Source organism: Falco naumanni, chromosome 2, assembly GCF_017639655.2.
Source record: "Falco naumanni isolate bFalNau1 chromosome 2, bFalNau1.pat, whole genome shotgun sequence".
Lineage (NCBI taxonomy): Eukaryota > Metazoa > Chordata > Aves > Falconiformes > Falconidae > Falco > Falco naumanni.
Window position 1 is genome coordinate 43,482,464 of NC_054055.1, and position 21,662 is coordinate 43,504,125.

At 33.5% G+C, this 21,662-nt stretch overlaps 1 protein-coding gene across 2 annotated transcripts in view; it reads right to left on the reverse strand.

The window, feature by feature from the left end:
* Nucleotides 1-21,662, reverse strand: part of KLHL1 (kelch like family member 1) — a 231,707-nt gene that overhangs the window by 21,522 nt on the left and 188,523 nt on the right. For both annotated transcript variants that reach the window (XM_040584265.1, XM_040584266.1), the window contains exons 7-8: nucleotides 19,914-20,138; nucleotides 1,412-1,574 (exon numbers count right to left, since the gene is read on the reverse strand). In XM_040584265.1, coding sequence (XP_040440199.1) covers nucleotides 1,412-1,574; nucleotides 19,914-20,138 — 388 coding nt within the window. The remainder of the gene's footprint in view (nucleotides 1-1,411; nucleotides 1,575-19,913; nucleotides 20,139-21,662) is intronic.

Here is a 21,662-nt window from a genome sequence, read left to right on the forward strand (position 1 = left end):
TGACAATCCCAGAAATCAATTCAGCCTACTTATCTCAAGCCTGTATCTTCGGTATGATAAGCACAACCTAATACGGAAGATTTTTGAGAGATTTTCCAACTGTATAATCAAAACTGAATGATTCGCAAGTGAAAGAAATGCACTGGGCAAAATTTAGTAGGTTGTTGAATTATGCAATAGCATAGTCTACCATGAAACCAAATAGCCTTAATAAGTCCTTTTTTCTCCTATATACTTTTTATCCTAAAATTTATTAACTATTTTTTAATGTCCCCAACATTTACTCTCTCATTCCGTTCCACATCTGCAGCTGTTTCTCATCCTTTCTTCCCTGCTGTTCAGTAGCAATAAAGTATGAGGAAAATAGTATCCCAGAATCTGCCTTACTCCATTGTTCCCACCATACCCAAGGGATTCTTTATGGACTGCACTTTATTTATGTTCAGTTGTCTACAGTGGGATTCTTCTTCCCCACTTAAATATCAAAACCAAAAAGGTCAGAATTTAAGAGAGTCCTCGGGATTCCCATATAGTTAGTAGAGAAAAATGGGCATTTACAGAGCACAATTCATCCTGACCTGACATAAATGCTTAAATTAAGTAAGACAAATGATATCCTAAAATATATTTCTTCCACTGACTATAAGGTGAGCTTAGGATGATTGGCTCAGATGCAGATGTCTATACAAAAATACTTGAAGTCAGATGTGATTAATTCCTCCCTCACCTCTAAATTATTGTTGTTCAGACCATTTTCTTTTTATCCACATAGCTAAAAGCAAGTACTTTAAAAGTGAAAAGCAACAAGTAATACATAATATTGCATTACTATAAAATGAGTTTTAATAAGTGTCACATTAAAATTCTAAAAAGTGAAAGTTATAAAAGAGAAACAGAATCTGAAAATTATTAGAATTACAGGTTTAATGACTGATTTGACAAAAATCAAGTTTCTGTTTACTTGCGGTGTGAATGTAGTTGCCTTCAGAGAAAGAAGGTTTTATGGTTCAATGATTGGCTGAAGCATGGTACGAAATGCATATACAATATATCTTATCACTAGGTACATTAGTATATTAGATGGATAAACTCAGCTGGTTAACTAGAACTGACATATATGAGTTAGATAAGTCAACGGACAGTTTGTCCTGAACTGGTTTACACCATAGACACTGAAATTTCACATGTATTTTCTTAAGCATTAGTTTTAAATATTAAACAAAAATAATATAGAAAATATATGCAAATTAGTTATTTCAAATAAATGTAAAAGCCATGAGATGTAAGAGGGTATGTACAATTTATTTTAAAAGACACCCTCTAATACAATATACTAAAAGTTATTTACTTCTATATGTTACAGTTACCCTTCCAGAAATGTGTTTTGACCATGTAAGAATACCCTACTCACTTGCCATTTAATGCTGCTACTCCGACAGTGCTTCTGGCAATTGACATACTTGCCACAAACGTCCACTGCTGACTCTGAGGGTCCCACCTCTCAACTGTATTCAAATAACTCCAACCATCATGTCCTCCCACTGCATAAATAGGCCCTTCAAGCACTGTAACTCCTAAAATGAAGGAGAGAGTGAGAGAAGATATAAGTATGCTTTCTCCATCAATAGTAAAAAAAAAAAAAAAAAAAAAGTTTTCCAAAACATAGCTATGAAATGAACTTGCATATTCAGAGTGAAAATGGAAACACCAGTTTGAGAGTTGATTAATGAAGGATTAACAAACAGGAATAAAATTAATGCCACTCCACATGAAAAATAGGCTTTATGAAAAATAGGTCTTGTCATACCAACCTAATTTCATTCCTTGAGAAGATTCTTTACTTCATAGAATAACCTGTCAATGATGTGATAGTCTTGGATATCTGTTTACTGTTTAACTCAAGACCTCATAACATTCTGATCATGAATTAGCTCTTCAGGATATCAGTAAAGCACATGATAAATAAATTACGGACTAGATGCCTGATAGATCTCAAATTATTGTCAACCTAAGAGGGATTTCACTGAATAGAATTGCTTCCACCTGGGTTCCACAGGGGACAGAAAGATTAAGTCTGATGTTTTCAACATTTTTATCAATTACATAGAAGAAAATATACAATTTTTCATTAGCCGGAAGCTTGGTGGACTGGCACAGAATCAAAAAAAAACCTCAAACCAAACCACAAACCACCCACATTTTCAAAGGCTACAGCAAGTGATTTACAGTGAGAAACTTAAAGCTGCTTCATCAATTTACATTATTGAGAAAAGAAATAACAAGAGAATGGGTACCTTCACAAGACAATAATGTTGGATATATAAGGATTCTTTTATCTAGTGAAGAAAAGTAAAACAAAATATAAAGCATGGAAGTTGAAGTCAGAAAAATTTAAAGAATTAAAAAAAAAACAAACAAAACAAAACAAAACTATGAGGGGGTTTAACCACCCATTCAAAAGAACTGAAGAATTCTCTGTCTCACAGTATCTTCAGTTAAGCTTAGAAGGCTCTGGAAGATGTTATAGCTAAGCACCATTTGTCACAGTACAGTGAGCTCAGTAATTCCGTTCTATGAATCCATGATCCCAAATGAGCAGTTTACGAAAAATCTCAGGCTAAATCCAATCATATTCCTAAGTCTGTGTCTTTTTTTTCCCCCACTCCATTTCACATTATGAACTCATCAAAAAGTCAGAAAACAGTAGATCATTACAGTTTCAGAGAATGGGTTTATTTTTCATTGCAGAAAAATATTTTTTTTTTCATTTATAACAATGTGAACTTTCCACTTCCTATGTAGAACTCTGTTTTGTTCTATTTCAGAAAAGTAATTCTTTCAATGTTTAATTTGACTTTAAAACCATATTTAACAGTAAGCTTGAACAAGTCTTGTCTCAGTGTTCACAGAAAGTGTTCCTCTGCTTTGGGTGCTGGCTTTGGTTTGTGGGTTTTTTTTTAAACTTTTAAAAAATTAAAATAAACTAAAACCCCTATTAACCCTTACTGAAATCTTCCTTGTTATAGTCTGAGCCTCGTCTTTTCCTGCAGAATCATCTTTGAACAAATTCTCCAATTTCTTCTGGTATGAAGTCTTGCTTATAAATGCTTTTTATTCAATCACATGTATCATCTATATTTTTTCAATAAAATTAAAGTGGATATTAAATTGAAGTCATGATCTCTATAGCTCAATATCTTATCTCAGAACGCAACCAGCAGCAAACATGTGGGAAGATGTGTCAGTGTTCACATAGAAAATCAGGGGATAACATGCTGTAGTTGTGGGAGTTTTTTGGTCGATTTTGTTGTGGTGGTGGTTTTTTTACCTTAATATCTAATAGTTGTAAAAAACCTTAAAACCTGAAAAAACAGGTTTACATTGTCAAAAAAGTATTTGCTTTTTTTTTTTTTTTTTTATATATAACAGCACTGTACTCCAGCTTTTCATGTATATACTCTTAATGCAAAGTTGAATAATAAAATTATTGTTGGGATAAAAAAATAATCATATGCAAAGAAAGTTTAGGTGCAAGAATGTTTCTATACACACACATGCATATATAATTGTCTAGATAAACACACAAACATCTCACCTTCACACATAAGCAGAGTTGTAATATGCAGTGAATTTCACAGTGAAACTATGATGCACATCAAAATATATCTTATCAGTTTTGAAATTTCCACCTTTTACTTCCTTGAATATCTTCTTTGCACTTTCATTAGAACATAGTTGTCCTCAATTTAGTCTTTTTATCTCACCCACTGTTTCAAAATTTTTATGTCCTTTCATATTTTCATATTTGAATTTTATTCTCGTATTTTTTCCTTCTGTAAATGAAGCCATCCCAAATATTTCAGTCACTTTTTATAGAAAATTTGCTTTCCTCTTAACCAAAATAGTGTTTTTCTGCATTTTATAGATTTTAGCCTTTTTTTTTTTTTTTTTTTTTTTAATGACAATGGAAGCTGATAAGCTCATTGCATTGTTGTAATGGATTTTCTCTCTGCATCTCCTGTTGTGCTCTTTAACCAGGCTTTATACAGAACATAGTCTTCATTGCCTTCGCCATGAGAACTTTACTAGGTCTATACAATGCATGTAGAATCCTGTGAGATGCATGATTCCTTCAGATTTTTTCCTCAATGCCTTTTACTTTGCATTTACCACTTGCTGTTGTGTTGTGAATTCAATGGGATTTTAAAGTTCACGGTGTTCTCTGAACTTGTCTGACCTTACTGAATATGTTCTACATACTTTACTACCATGATGTTCAATTCCATTTCCGCATAAATTAATCTTACATTGACACAAGGAAATGTTGCAGTTAGAAAACTGCCAAAATAAAAATGTTGGTTTGGTGTGAGATTCATGTCATCATGCTTCTCTGACTCTCCTCATGCGTGAGATGTTCCAGTCCCTTAATCATCTTTGTGGCCCTTTGCTGCACTCACTTCAATACGACAATGCCTCTTTTGTGGTGGAGAGCCCAGAACTGGATGCAGTACTCCAGGTGTGTTTCACCAGGGCTGAGTAGTGGGGAAAGACTATCTCCCTCATCCTGCTGACAACACTCTTCCTAATGCAACACAGGATACTGTTGACCTTCTTTGCTGCAAGCAGGCATTACTGGCTCTTGTCCAACTTCTTGTCCACCAGGACCCCCAGGACCTTTTCTGCTGACTGCTTTCCTGCCAATCAGCCCCCAGCCTGTACTGGAACATGGGGTTGTTCCTCTCCAACTGCAGGACATGGCATTTGCCTTTGTTGAAACTTGTAAGACTTCTGTCAGCTCATTTTCCAGCCTGTTGTCATCTCACTGATGGCAGCATAGCCAACTCTCCTCACTGTTTTTGTTACTGACTAACTTCCTGAGAGTGTATTTTTTCCCATCATATAGGTCTTTAATGAAGATGACAAACACACTGGCCCCTTGGAAACATCACAATTATAGCTTCTTCCAGCTGGACTTGGTGCTGCTGGTTACTGCTCTTTGATCCTGGCAGTTATTCAGCTACTCAGGTTGGTCAGGAATTATTTATATATTTTTTTAAAGTTCATGTTGACTATTCCCAGTCAACTTCTAACCCTTACATGGACTGAAAGAGTTCCAGTATTATTTTATCCATCACCTTCTCATGGTTCATTATGAGGGTGACTGGTTTGTATCTTTCCACATCCTTCATCCCCTTTTTGAAGACACAAGTGGCATTTGGTTTCTTGCAGTCCTTGGGAACCTTTCCTGATAACCATGACCTTTCAAAGATAATTTAGAGTGGCCTCACAATGGCATCGGCCAGCTCCCTTAGTTCTTGTGGGTCCATGTTTTCAGGTTCCATGCATTTGTATGTGTATAAGCTTGCTTAAATGTTCCTTAATTTGATCCTCCCCAACAAAGGGTAAGTCTTCCTTGTTTCAGACTTCCCTCTCTGGTTTAAGGGACCTAGAACTCCTGAAGCCAGTCTTACAAGACTGAGGCAAAGAAAGTATTGAGTATTTCAGCCTTTTTGGTGGCCTTTCTCACCAGGTCCCCTGCCCAGTCAGCAGTGAGCTCACATTTTCCCTAGTCTTCATTTTGCCGTTGAAAGACCTGTGGAAGCCTTTCTTGTTTCTCTTCAAGTCATTCATAAGATTCAACTCAAAATGAGCTTTGGCTTTCCTAACCTAATCCCTACAAGCTCAGACAGCACCTGTGTACTTCTCCTGGGTCACTTGTCCAGTTTTCACCTCTTGCATGCTTCCTTTTTAGTTTAAATTTCATCAGGAGTTCTCCATCCATCCACTCAGGCCTCCTACTGCCTGTGCTTGATCTCCTGCACATCAAGATGGAAATTATTTGAGCTTAAAGGAGGTGATCCTTGAAAAAACTATCAGCTCTCCTGGGCCCCTCTTGTCTCCAGAGCTGTATTCCTTGGAGCCACCATTGCAGTGCCCTCAGTAGAGTTTCTGGCCACCTTTTGTGGAATGTGCTGCACAAACTGTTGCATTTGTTGGCTGTCCCTATTACCTGTGCTCAGATGCACCTATCTATTAAACCCCACTGTCTGATTCTTGCATTATGTTTCCTAAGAAGCCAAGTTTAGAAAAGTTCTAAGCAATCAGAAATATTTATTTTCACCATTAGGCCGTGCTTGCACCATATGTTTCAAAAAATTATAATGAGTAGTAGTGATATGGTAACACACCACCACCACACCCCCACACATCTCCAACCCTAAGCAAATAAATAAATAAATAAAGCCTTTACGTTACAGCAGACTGTGTCATAATGAAGAATTCCAGAGCAGATGGTGTCATATATAAGAAAAATCAATACTCAAGCATTACTGGTTCTTATGGTTTGCTCTTGGAGCTTAGATGCCAGAACTGCTATGGGATTTTCATATCACATATATGAATTAAAGGGTAGCCCCAAAGGTGTTACCTTTAGCCTCCCCATTACACAGAACGGAGTGCAGTACATCTCATCTTTGTATCAAAACCTGTACTGAAGTTACTGAACAGTCCATGATAACCACAAATGGCAATACTGCAATCGAAATCATAGAATCATAGAATGGTTTGGGTTGGAAGAAGCCTTAAAGATCACCTAGTTCTAACCCCCCTGCCATAGGCAGGACCACTTTCCACTAGACCAGGTTGCTCAAAAGCCCCATCCAGCCTGGCCTTGAACACTTCCAGGGATGGGGCATCCACAGCTTCTCTGGACAACCTGTCCCAGGGTCTCACCACCCTCATAGTGAAGAATTTCTTCCTAATATCTAATCAAAATCTACTCTCAGCTTAAAGCCATTCCTCTTGTCCTATCACTACCTGCCCCTGTAAAAAGTCCCTCTCCAGCTTTCTGGTATGCCCACTTGAGGTACTGGAAGGCTGCCATAAGGTGTCCCCTGTGGTCTTAAGGGATACATTCTACCAAGACCACAAAGCAAAATATTTTCCAGTAAAACTGATGAAACAAACTGTTTTCTGAATGTTTCAGGTCATTTGTTTTAATAGAAAAAAAATATAAAATTAAGTAGTCTGTGTTGAAATGTCAGAGTTCCAATCCTATTAGCACGCTGCAGAATTCCTCCTCCATAAAGAGCAAAGGTACTAACTCTATATAAATTTCATTTTTTCTAATTGGTACCGCCAATTTCTGCATGGTCCCTTGACATAAGATTTTTCATCTTTTTGTAGTCAAGATACTGAATAGTGTGTTAGAAGATCAGAGTTCATCTTGAATCATGAAGATTTTCATGTTCACTGTAAGTGTCCTACACTAGAGTGGCATCATAGTACATAATTGTGTTTTGTTGTTTTCTGTGTTCTATGCCCACTAGATAATAAACATCCATCTATAGTGACACTCCAAATGTAGATAATGGTTTTATTAAAACATATTATATAGACTGGGCTTTTCCTGTTCCTAAATGAGAAAAATCTAATATCCAGCTGACATTTCAAGTCTTATTGTCATTAAGCAAAATGCACAGAAGAATAATATTGTTAGCTCTTTCAGGACTGTTTGTGAAGGTAAGAGAAAGGTCAGAAGTTACTCACAACTTTTCTTCCTGCACCTCAACTTCAACAATTTGACAAAACCAGTTTAAGGCACATAAAAAAGAAAACCTCTTGGACTTCACAATCCACATGATAACAGTGCTCTGTTGTTGTTTCCCGAGAAAAGCAATCATATATCCAGAAAGGGAGGCTTTTATTGTAAGAGAATTACATAAAAATTAATCAAGGTTACTATTTATCTGGATAAGGAAACCGGAAATTAAGGGAATCAGATCTTATGCTTTTTTAATTTGTAAAAATTCTGACATTATGGGACTAATTTATCCGATCCATCTTTTGATTAATTACTTGCATTTTCATGACATTCTGAACAGTTTGGCTTTGCTAGTTCTCGTACAGTTGCTGGACAGCTGAGACTGGAAACCCAACTGTGAGTATTTCTTCTAGGGAAGGAAACAACTTTTTCTTCAGAGGAGATATTTTCTAGTAGTATATTGAGTAACTAGATACAGTCAGTACAGTACAAAGAAATCTCAATGTTTCCTTGAAAATCATGAAAAGCTTATTAACTCAATGTTTGCTATTTATTCAGTCATACAAAAGTCAGTACCTATTGAACTGTTTCCTGTAATAGAGATGCTTTTTGGGGAATATATATAGTCTTGATTAAAAAGTGTCCTAGGTAAATTGTGTCCCAACATATTGCTTTTCATTAGTACAGTCTGAAACTGGCAGATTCCTGAACTAAATAATAATAATAATAATAATAATAATAATAATAATAATAATAAAATATATATTAAAACAGTAACATAAACTTTGGAGTCGAATTTACACGGACACCAAAAAAAAATAAAAAAAAGTTCAAGAAAGAAGGATAGTAAGTTGTAGTACCATGTTACTATACACTGGGAAGGCAAATTTTTTCTGTCTAGAAAACGGTTCTCCTAAGCATTTAGACTTGGGGAGTTATGACAGCCAACAGTGTTATTGTGTTATTTTTTAGCTAAATGAGAACTAAAAATGAATATTGTCCAGTGTGCAATGGCAGGCATATTCCTTTTGATTGCCTTCACAAAGCTATGCAGCAAAAATCCTATTATGTCTAATTAGGTTCTGAGATCTGTACAGTTTCAATATTATTTATGCTTGGAGATTGGAATGGGATTTTTAAGTTGCTTTACTGTGATGTTACAAAGTAAGGGAACACTGCCTATCATATTTTTAACTCTGCATTTCCTTATCTGCATGATAGACCTGATTTCATACAGTGAAATTTTAAAAAGCATCAGTTTTTACAAAATAACAGGAAATATTCATACTGACACTTTTGGATATGAAATGGAAGAAAAAAAACAACCTGGCTGTGTTGTTAGCTTTACTGTAGTCTCTGCATTTAGGTATTTGTAGAGACACAGAATTTTAACTGGGAAGGATAAACCTGTATCCAACAACTAATTTCTTAAATAGGGAAGTTACCTTTTAAGAAGAGGGCAGATATATATGGTATCACAACACTGAATGTGAGGAGACAAATCAATCAGTGAATGGTTATCCAAGTATTAAACATGATTAAGTAACACCTAGGCTTTATTCCACCATTTTAGGTTCTGCATTTATTTAGTTTCCAGGTAGCTGTAAATTTCTACCACGTTCTCAGCCATATCCACAGAAGCATACTTAGACAATTCTGTATTAATTGTAACTAATACTGCTGCTTTTCCTTACTCTGTTCTATTCAAGTCTTAAACCACTTTTCTTCCATACTACTGGTGTCAACATAAAGAAAAGTAATGATGGTAAAATCCAATTTGTTTTAAATTATACCTCAATTATTTAAACCTGCTATTTAATTTTCACAACCATAATCTTCATTGGGTGTGGAATACAAGTATAATTTTCTGGATGCTGCATATAGGACTGCCGTAGGCCAAGCTGGGAATTTTGTATGTGATAATTTGGAGAATTAGACCTGACCTACCTTCCTTAGTGAATAATCAATGACACATTGTTGAAAATATCTCTTCTAATGTTTATTCACAGACAGGTTATAAAGGCTGATTAAAAGAATTTTAAAAACATCCCTGCCCTCTTGGGGGGCAGAAGATAGGATACTGACATGTTACTATAATGGAAATTTACAGAAATAAAGACCTGCCTGCCACCTCTTTATTTACATTCAGTTTTGTAGATGAGACACCATATTCTCAACTCTGCCATACTATTATCCTGAGAACATGATTCAAAAATTATTATAAGTGTTTCCATTATGATTTGTAGCTCTTTAGTGAAGTGGGTCATGATCTACTACTTAATAAGGGTGCAAAGTATAATGAGAAGGTACTTAATAATTCAGAAAAAAATATCCCTGTAAAGTTCCCAATGATTAGGAGAAAAATCCAAAGCAAAGATCTAATATACAAGCAAATCAATATTGCAGAGAAAATACTTTAAAAGGCTCAGGTCTTCTGTCAACAAACAGTGAAAGCAGCTAGAATGACATATTTCCCCTGAGATTTCAACATTCAAAAAATAACAACAATTTAACATAGAGGTACCCAGTACTAGTCTATATAGCATAAAAGAAAGATTCTCAGACTAATCTCTCAACAGCTGCTTCTGAAAAAGTAAACAATATAGCTACGTCAGAGTATTCCTGTGCTCTGGTAAGCTAGTCTGTTGATGAACTATTCCACTCAATGCTTAGGTGGTTATAGGTTTGGGGTTTTTTTTTGCTTGTTTGGTTTCTTTCTTTCTTTCTTTTTTTTTTCTGTGCACAGAAACCACCACATAGAGAGGGAGAATGCACACCTCCAGCATAGCACTGCCTTGTGAGGTGCTGATGTACCCGGAAAGATTTACCATTGCAGAAAAGCAAGGTATTTCCAACAGGATCTTGACTCACGGAACCTTTTTGGGACATGAGTCTTTCTCCTTGACCTGTTCTCTTTCCCATTGCATTCATACTGTTAACTTAATGCTAGTGGGTAATGTTTTGTACAAGATTGTAAATGAAGAAGGGGTAGATTAAAGGTGGAAACTCCATGTTGCACAAATACCAAAGTGACGGACATTTTTCTCTGTACTCATGAAGCACATATATGATACATGAATGCATTCTTCATGACTGAGAGTATTGTTTATGACTGCGCATATGTCAAAGTCCAAAAGCATCTCAGACATCCTGTATGAGCAGAATATACTGCAGATTTTACATGTATAGAATGCATCAAACTCAGAGCTCTGTTGATTTAAGCTTGATTTGAACAGATATCATGGCCATTTGCTCAGAGTATTTATCCAACAATGAAGCTGCATACATCTGGAAATGTGGAATGGCATTGCCTAATGCAGTAGAATTTGGTCAGTATTATACATGTACAGAAGTATGAAGGGCTATATTGTTCTGAGCTGTCAGTATATTCTAACAAGCTAGTATCTGGAAAATTTTCCTTTATCCAGTGTTCTATCTCTTGGCATTGTAGTAAACATTCTGCAAAAAAATATGCTTATATCTTTCAAGAATTCTTAAAAGTGCTTAGAGCATTTTTGGTTAAATTAATTAACCATAAATAATTACAGCTTTAGCGTACCAATAGGGTATGAGGTACTACAAGATCAGTCTGTTGGTTTCAATTCTTCTCATCTCTGGCCTCCTGTGCATGAGTACACTGCAGGTTTGTATCTGCCCTGATGTCTAAAATGGAATCTCAGATTCTCACGCATCTGTGTATGACCTCTCTACTTTTTTCTCTCCCCATACTGGTTTCTTTTACATCCACACAGCATACATAAAATTGGGAATTACTTTGCTGTAAAACTTTTAAAACCAACCACCCCACCCCCCAAAAAAAAAACCCAAACCAATGAAAAAACAAACCCAACCCTATTGATTTTTGTTTATCTTTTAATGGAAAATGTGAATTTGCCATTTTTGCCTCCTCTGTAGCCCAGCAATACATAAAAAGATGCTATCCCGCAAGCTAGTGAAGAAAGAAAAAGAAAAAATCTCCTTTATTCTCTACATTTTCAGAGTTTGTTTTTCAGTTACCATGGATGTAAATGTTAGGGCTGTATCAAACTTTTATTTATATTTCTAATCTACTTTAATGGTTTCTACTGTACCTTGAAGGCTTTTCTGATAGATTGTAACTCCATAGACAAACATGTATTTATTGGGACTTCAGCACTATCTAAAATAACATCATCGCTTAAATGCCATGGCAATTTTTTTTAAAATAGAAGTTGAAAGTTAAACTTTCACTGAAATATCCTTCAATCTGGGACTAAGGAGTGGTATCATTCATTTATCATTAGATTTTCAGTGTTGAACAAGCAATAATCTGTATTTTATAATGTTTTATGAAAAACTCAGGTAAAACTCAGCCAACCAGTACAATAACTGGTTTTGCTACATTGCTGTGTATCTGATCTACTCTGCTCATGAATCCTCTAGCTTGTGTTTTCCTGGTCAAAGCTTTTAAAAATGTTATTAACATTCAGTCTTTAAAGGCTTTGCCTCCAAACAGTTTATTTGGCATTAAATGAAGCAAGGCGATCACTCTCCATATTGTCCTCATAAACTGTATCTTTAATCTGCATAATTCTTATTGTAATGACCTGTTCATTATAAATTTGTGCTATCAGCCTATGCATTACCTATGGTTTCTCCTTCACTTGTTTCAATATGATCAGATACCGTTTTGCTATTATGGAACTATAACGGTCTCCAGTATCTGAAACTTTTTCTGATATTTGCACTAAAGACATATTTTTAAAATCTGCTGAAATTTTAGAAATTTTTTGTTTAAAATATTATGACTTTTTCTTTATTTCATCACGTGAAAGCAAAGGAATTAAAAATATTTGCTTCATGACTATTTTATTTGTTGAACTTTTATTATGTAGAATAAATTTATTTTAATAGTTTTTTGTTTTGGCAGGGTTTTTTTCCCCCCCATTTTATTATATATTAATAATTCCACCACAAAGTACTAAACTGGTAAGTGGTCCCATTGATACTACCTATGCTACCTCTAGCTTTAAGGTATCACTTACTTCATTATTTTGTTAGTTTTATTTAAATAGTTTTCCTACAAATTTCCTATTTCATTTTGTTTTACAATTTTGTACCTTAAACTGTTTTTCAAGAATATCTCTATATTGGACATCTCTAAAATCATCCATGCATACATGCATGAATACCCAATACGACACCTTTGGGCTACTTTTTAAAAGTTCTAGTGCAACTCATTAGTGGAATCTAAGTCAGCTTTGCTATACCAAATATTTAAAATTATTTAGTATGGCTTTTTTATTATTATTTTCAATAGAAAATTCTAGGTTAACTCACTTCTGAATTTAACAAGTCCAAAGTATAATCTAACTGATCTATCTACACTGTAAAATATTTTTATTCATGCTTAATTATAACTTTTCAAGTTTTCTTATACATGGCTAGCACAGCAAGCAACATAAAATATTCCTATAAAAAGACAACCCAGACTTTTTTTTTTTTTTTAAATGACACTTCTTTTTTTCATAGGCCAATACTGAAGCTTTTATTCTAGTCATATTTGATAGAAAACTCTTGTACTGACCTGAAGCTTAATTTTAGTATGTTGCTATTAAGAAAAATGTTATGCAGCAAGTCCAAATCCTCACTGCAGGACTAATGCAATGGCTGAATCTACCAATGAAGTATTACCCAGGGAGCGTTTTGGTCCAGGACCAAATGCAATGATTTCTCTGTGGGATTTTTGGCTATACTCTGTTATGTCAAGCACTTAAAAGCGACATAAGGCTAGGAACAGGCTGATTCTATATGTTCTCATATAAATGCAATTGCCAAATACTACCTTTATTTAGAAAAATGTTCAGTCTTGTTTCTTAGAAGTGGATTACTTATTGGAAAGCAACATTTGTTAATTTTTGCAATATTTTTTTTTCTTTAGGCTATACCTAAACAATTGCAACTACTTAGGACTATATTGGAATAGCAGAGAATATTCTGTCACATTTGGCTAAGAAGGAGTTACTTATGAGTCTTTTCTTCTGTGTTTTAAAGGAAAATGAAAACATTGTCAAGATTCTGCAACTACACTTGGTGCATTTACTCTGTTCATCCACATTGTTATAGGCAAAAATCAAATCTAAAGCCAGAAGTGTAAAATGACATTTCAAAGTCAATGGCCATGATAATAAAATCTGAGCTATAGGGAACTGTTATTGCTTTGAGTCTGTTTCTGTACAAATCCAGATTCTTAGTTTCTGTATAACTGAATAAAGTTAGCCCAATCTATTAGTTTTAATTTTTCACTGAAATGAAAAAAAGACCTGCCTATTGTCAAGTACAGCTTATAAGGTAATTCAAGCTGTGGTACTCAAATCACCTCTCAGGCTGTAGACTGAAATGTCCTTACAAAGGATTTAGAGTCTTCTGTCTATTGAAACGGAGGAAGACTGTCCAAGTATGATCTCTTATATGATGCTTTGATTCTGGGAATTTCTTGGTAGATTAAAAGATTTATATTGGTACTAACATTTGGCTTCACAAAAATTCTAAACCAAAAGATTTATAGCTTTACTTTAAGACTTTAACTTGACTTCAATGGAATATAACCTATGTAATACAATATTTTGCTGAATGATGGTAGCCAGCCTTGCAAGTGGGCAGTCTTCTGCTGTGCAAAGCTTATCTGCATCTGAAGTGTCAATATGACTTGTGTGGGTCCTTGTTTATGCTCATTCTTTCATTTTTGACCTTTTACCCTAGCATCTATTAAATTAAGATGACATCCATCTTTGAGTCATTTATTTTTCTCTGTTACTATAAAGGGAGTTTACTCAGATGCAGATATCTATATTTGGTTAAATTAATACCACCCAAGTAGCTTTTTAAGATTTTTGAAGATGTAAATAACTTAGAGATTATTTATCTTTTGTTTGTTTGTTTGCTTTTTAATTATTTTCAGGAGTTATTTTTAGATTTTTTTAAAAATAAATAAATTAGAAGTTAAAGGATTAAAGTCCTGGAAAACATCCCAGTTCCAGGTTAAACTTCCTAACATTTAATTCTTCTTTAATATCAGTTGAATTCCTGCCATTTTGTGAGTGAGCTGTGGTTCCTAGCAATAATGTTATCTAGTATTCAGTCAAAAAGTAGAGAACAAACAGCAAGAGATTCACTCTAACAACTTCACGAATAAACTGTAAATTGAAAGCAGATCTTTCAAGCAAACAGCAGCAGTGTAATCACACTCATACGGCAATCATGACAGACCATTGCTGAAATGGTTGTAAGAATGAACTGTACAGCCCAGCCAAGATGTTCTTTGTTAATTACACAAGAAGTACCTTCCAATTTGAAAGGTTTTTTATATATTAATTCAATTATACATATAAAATAGAATATAAAAAAATAAAGTTAGCTTTTTTTTTTTCTTTCAGTAGTACAAAACTTGGTAATAGGTTTACAACCAACTTCCAATATGGATAAAATTGATGTAGGCTTTTTTATTACAAATAAAAGGCAGATTCAGTAAGCAGATTTCCAGCTTACAGTCTTCCCAATAATCTTTTTTCTACTTTGAGAGGCAGGAACTGCTCCAGAGACCCAAGGTGTTTAACCCTAAATATGATTTTTTTTTTTTTTTTAATGGGACTATGCCAGCTCAGTTGTTCTATTATTTTGTATATATTCCTACCTAGGGGGATGAATCCTACCCTAAATTCTTAATTCTTTAAAGCTGTAGAGTTTGTAAATATGCCTTAAGCTATCACACACTTTAAATATATTTGATAAACAGTAATTACTTTTTGAAAATTTAAAAATTCTTTGGAAAGCATCTCATTAATTTTAAAACATGACAGCTATGAAATACTTCTTTTAAAAGTAGTTAAAAATAAACCATCATTTAATTATTTTTAAAATGTATAGGCTTAAATGGATTAATGTCTTTATATTTACATCTACATGTCTTTTCCTTCTGAGATTTGCCATGTAGTTGGAATAAAATCAAAGCCAAGACAAATTCATTATGCAGGAGATAAATTTTTGTGACATTTTGCATCAATGAAAGCATAAAGCTAACTTTACATCAATCTGCACTTCACTCAGGATCTTATGTTGACTCATCAGTATAGGGTCATGAATCATTGGTAATAAGTATCATGCATTTCTCATGATGAATAATTTCTTTAAGTAGTTTCTGATAAAGAAATTATTACACTATGTTCCCATGACATGTTGATTTAACACACTTTCTCCAGACAGCTATCGATAGTGATTAAAATAAAAATAGAAAATGTAAGAATATTCTGAACAGTTAACAAGGATTTGAATTACTATATAATAAGCATTACTTTAATGGAAATGAAAGATTCAGTAAAATTATCTAGTCCCAAGTAATATTTTTTCTTTTAACAAAAGGTTTTCATCTTAAGAACTTTAAATGACACATATAATCAAAAGATCTTAAGAATTTTTCACTATCATTCCATTGAGAGTGATTTCATGACATAACTCTATCATGTGCAAGTCTGCACATGAATCTTAAGAGTTATATCTATGGGGTATAGAAGATCACTAGAAATAATCATCTGAGTGAAATGATGAAAACTGAGCCTAGTATTTCTAGAAATTTTTCAGAGTTAATAGATTTTTTTTTTTTTTAAATACAAGCAAGTTTCATAATTTGTCTTTGAATAGGCAGGATTTAATTATCATTATTAGATAATTCATAGCGGTTAGATCTCTATGTTAAGACACAGCAAAATAACCTCCCTTTCCCCTAAAAAAACAACCAACCAAAAATATCTTGCTGGGTAAGCAGTTCACTTTATTAAACTTTATGTAGCATATATTATTCTTAAAACTTGTAACACATTTTACTGCATTTCTAGTCTCTGTAAATTTTCATATGTATAGTCCTGTTAAAGAAACACAACAATAGTTTCGGAAATCTGTATCTGCATGCCTGTATTGCAAATTTCCACCTTGAGTGGTGTCAGTGTTTTGGTTTATCATTTTTGTCATTAGTGTTTAATGCAAATTTACATCCATAAGAAATTAATTGTGCCTCATGATTTAGGAAATATTACTGTATTCAGTTTTGTACTTGACGTGCAGAGGAGAAAATTTAAATGAATAGAAGCATCAACTTTAAAAGTATTATTTCAAAAACAGTCCTCTATGAGAAGTAAAATTACTAAGAAATGAAGTATTTAATAAACATTCAAACCTCCTTAATATTATCAGTTTCAGCAATGTAATGTCTTAAGCACACAGATGCATTTGGAATTCAGCTATCAGTTAAACTTCTTCACACTTGGACATTTCATACTCTATAATTGGTGACAATGCAAGGAAAGGACCTACAGCTTTTCCACAGGCACACAGATTGGGAAATAAATGCATACTTCTAATGCAGGTAAACTGATTTCACTTACTTTGTGATGAAGTCGAAGGTAGTTTATAACTTGTAAGCTGTAAAATGCTACTAGTTCTATATTATGGACTGAAATATATATAGCACTGAAAGTGCTATGAATCACAATGTCCACAGAAAAAAAAGATGCAATAAGTTTAGACTAATCAGATACGTGTGTGTGTATATGTACATACACACAGGTGCATCATAATATATATTAATTATATGGACACGTATACATATATATACACACGTGTCATGTATATTGGAATTGGTATACATATATATGTATTTAGGTACCATTATTATTTATGGATCAAAAAGAGGGTAATCATGTCCTTGATTCTGGCCAAAATAAATAGAAAGTCCTATCTTTTTTTTTTTTATTTGTTAGCTCTAATTTTACCTATTCCCTTTGTGAGGTAACTTACCAGCTTTTCGACCGATACTGCAGTTTCTCCACAATCTTTTCATCTGTTAACATTTCTCATTACTCTTTCATATTCCATACTGTTCTATAGCCTACTTGACAGGGATATTAGAATCACTGTTGAAATGCTAGTTTTGGATCCCACAGCCCACCCTTTCTTTTTTGCAGTTTAGCATCACTTATTCCAAGCACTACCCCTACCACAGCTTCCAGTCATCCTCCACTGACAGCGATGAGACTAACATACAACACCCTACACTGTGTACTTTCACTACAAGACCTGTCAGTTCTCATTTTCTCATTTCTCATTCCTACATACATCCACTTCTACACACACAGTTCTACTGAAGATTAAATGAAGATGGAATAAAGCGAATTGTATTGCCCCGTTGTGACTTTAGTTACAATTAATTATATCTGATTTTTTTTTGCTGATGTCAACAAAAAAAAATCACTCTAAAGGATGGGTGCATATTTCTATTCTTGTATACAAAATCCAATATGAACAGCTCTAGCATTATCATTACATGAATATAACATAACACATATTTTAAAAAACAAATGAAAAAAAGATTTCTTACTGCAGATTAACTTCTCATTACAAAGGGCATTTACTCAAAACAATAACTTTATGGGATTCCTGGAAAAATACTCAAATATTTATAATTTTAAAAGCAATTTAATTCTATTAACTAAACTTCTCAGGGAATAATATATCATGACACTTAGGCAAATCCAAATAAAGAAAAAGACATCATCTCTACTGCTTCCCAAACAACTGCATTTAATCGTTTTCATCATCACCAATAAAATCCCAGGCTACAATTCTTTCCTCATTTTACGCATTGTTTACAAAAAGCCCCAATTTCTGCAATATAAAAATTCAGAAGTGATTCCACACAAAACCAAAAAACCCTCAAGTGGTCAAATTCTTTGTGCGTTCCCTTTTTTCTCCTATAGAAAATAAACCGTTTTTTCTCCAGTCATAACATCAACATTCCTGAACAGCTTTACTTAAACTATAAAGGTATTTTTTAAATCCATTGACCAAAAACATCTGTAGAATTATCAGCCCAAAATAATACATATTTTTTGAAGTGATCACAAAGGGGTTTCAAACATGGTTCCATATCTCTTATCAGTGGGAAAAATTTTCTCTCTATCAAGCATTCCCTAATGGCTTTTTAATACTTTCCTGTGTTATAGCTGAAGCTGTTGCATTTTTCCCATCCTTGGTAACACCATTGAAACTAATAACACATCCTTTAAAATTCTGGAACACTGGTAAAAAAAGAAATTGCATGTCTTTCTACAGCACTATAATTAAACTTAAACTTCGGAAACAATTCTAAATCACAGACCTATTTAGTCTTACGATGCCATTTGACATAGATTCCCATCACTACTTTTTATTGCAGGACATGTTTAATAGCAAAAATGCATTATGCCAGCCACTGTACGAATGCATATTAGAAGTGTCAAATAGCAGGGGGGAAATAGAAACGCATCTTCACTTTGTGAGATATTGACACAGTAGTACATTAAAGGACTTGCTGCTGATTGTAACTGAAGGGAATGGGCTTGATAACCTAGCATGTCTTTTCTGTTTTTATTTCTCACGATGTTGTAATGATTCTATCACACCAAGCGATTTTAGCAGAATAGATAATGAACAGTTCATTTTTATACACCTTATAAAAATTATATCCTGGTAGGTATGTCCTATAGATTCCAAACTCCTTTCCTTAGGCAAAAAAATCTCATCACTCTGTAATTCAAAATAAAAAAGGATATTTTTGAAATGTCAAAAGCTATTTATGTAACTGAATAAATTTGAGGTTTTTTCTACGTATATATATGATACACATAATAGAATTACTACCTTTTTGTTCAAGAAAACACTATCTCTGTCTCTTGCTTAATTTAAAAAATAATAAAAATACCCTACCAAATTTATATTTTTTTAGTAGTGAACAAGAATACAATGTGGCTTGATTAATGCTGACAGTAGTATGGATAATACTGTTAAAAAAACAATCCAAAACAAAAAAGAATTTATCTGAAAAAGGCTATGGGAAAATATGCTGTCAGTCATGACAAAACTATTGCCACAAGTACTTTTTAAAGTACATCAGCCCATCACTGACACAGTGTTTATAGCCTTCATTTTCTATCATACTGGATAAATGAAAACACATAAAGCTTTGATTAAAAATAAATACCTTGATTGTTTGATAAATATTTTACTTTTCAAAGTCAGTGCATACAAACCGGAATTTTATCAATAACTTACATAAGTTTCAGGATTTCTTTCCCAGTTCCTCTGCCTTTCGTTTGTTGGGGTTTTTTGTTCTCCAGTATTATTTTGCTAAATTATGAAAATGTACTTTAACCTTTTATATATTCTTAGTGATCTAACAAGAACAGTGTAATCAGTTATTACTACTGTTCAGAGTGCTATGATAGCTTAAAAGTACTGTTTTCCATTACAAATTACATATCCAAAAAATGTGGTATGTTTTTAAAACATTTTTTTTTCTTACCTAAGCCATGTCTATGTGTTGACATTGGTGGTAACACAGTCCATGCCTTGGTCTTTGGATTGTAACATTCAACAGTATTTAATGTCTTTAAACCATCCCGGCCTCCAATGACAAACAGCTTGTCATCGATGACAGCAACACCAAACTGAAGCCTCCTGCCGTTCATCACTCCAGCCTGTATCCATATATTCGTTCTGAGATCATACTTTTCAATAGTTGTAGCACCTGGTGAGACATAATAATAGAATAATACATACAAAATGTGTACAAACATGGCATTGGCTTACTTTTATTTTTTCCTAGAAGTGTCAAAATTTTAATATTATTTTTCTGATTAGTTCCAACATCTTGATTTTTTTTTTTTCTTTCTGTAGATAATGTAGTCTCTGCAGTGTGTGTATATGTGTGTACACATATACATTACTTCTTTCCATCCCCATGGAAACTCAACACACACACACACCCCCCCCCCCACCACCTAAATGGCCCCTATAAAATCAAAGTATTCCAAGTCTGAATAACAGTATGCTCTAACTTTACAATATCTTTTTACAGTTCAGTGGCACAACTAGCTAACATATATTGTTGCAGTGATTCCAATATTATATAAAGCATTAAAAAAGCCTGTGAAATATTTTCATCAAAGATTAGAAATAGTATTTTAGTTTGAGTTCTTATTTTCTTTCTTATTTTAGGTACTTGTATAGTTTTTTTCAGACATGTTTGTGCTGGAAGTACAGAATGTTGTACTTACAATCTCAGGCGAAATATTTAAAGAACATTTCCATATACCATCAAATTAATTTTCTTCTGAGATTAGTAATTTGAATTACTTTCACAGATGAACTTAAAAGCTAAAAAGAACATTACATATAAAATAACTTACCAGTTAATTATGAAAAAAGTCATTAAGAAGTCTCTGCTGTTAAAAATAAGTTGGATGTATTATACAAAGATGAGATATAAAATTAAGTGTTTATTAACAAAAACAGAGGGATAAAGGAAGCATAATTAATAACTAGATTCCAGAAAGTGAAAGTAATGCATACCATTAATTGTAACATGAATGTAGGAAAAATAAACGTACAGCAAAAGCACAAATATTTAAATGACAGATGGATTTAAGCTGATCCTTAAGAGAAAGCATTGATAATTCATTTGAAATGTAACCCCTGTTTTATTTTTGCATACACACAGTGCTTCATTTCCAGAATTTAAATATTCCTACAGAAAAGATCAACATAATTATTAATCTTTACCAACTAACTATGTGGATTATAATAAAAGGTTAGAATTCCATGGGAAATAATTCCCTTAGGATTCATTCATTCTTTGTAACATAAAAGCAATGAACCAAGTGCAAACAAACATCATGAAAGCAATACTTCTGTTAATTGAACTAAAAAAGTTATAATTTAAATTCAATTTGTATCTAAGTGGAGCAGAGCAGCAATAATGTACAATTCAACTGGATGTGTTAAACCCCCTGCTATTTTCATGAAGGCATAAGATAGATGAAGCAATTTTTGTGTTCTTTTGAGAGAGATATATTTATTTATTTTCTTGCCCCTAATTTAAAATTGAGAATTGTGTAAACGTATTAATCTTCAGGTTAGAAAGAACAAAAATACAGATTATTTGATACTGTTGTTTGGTGGTGCTGCAGGGAGTATAATAATGATGCGTATTAATGAAGTTATAACTCCTGATTTTTTTACATCTGAAATCTATTAATGTTAAAATCTAGAA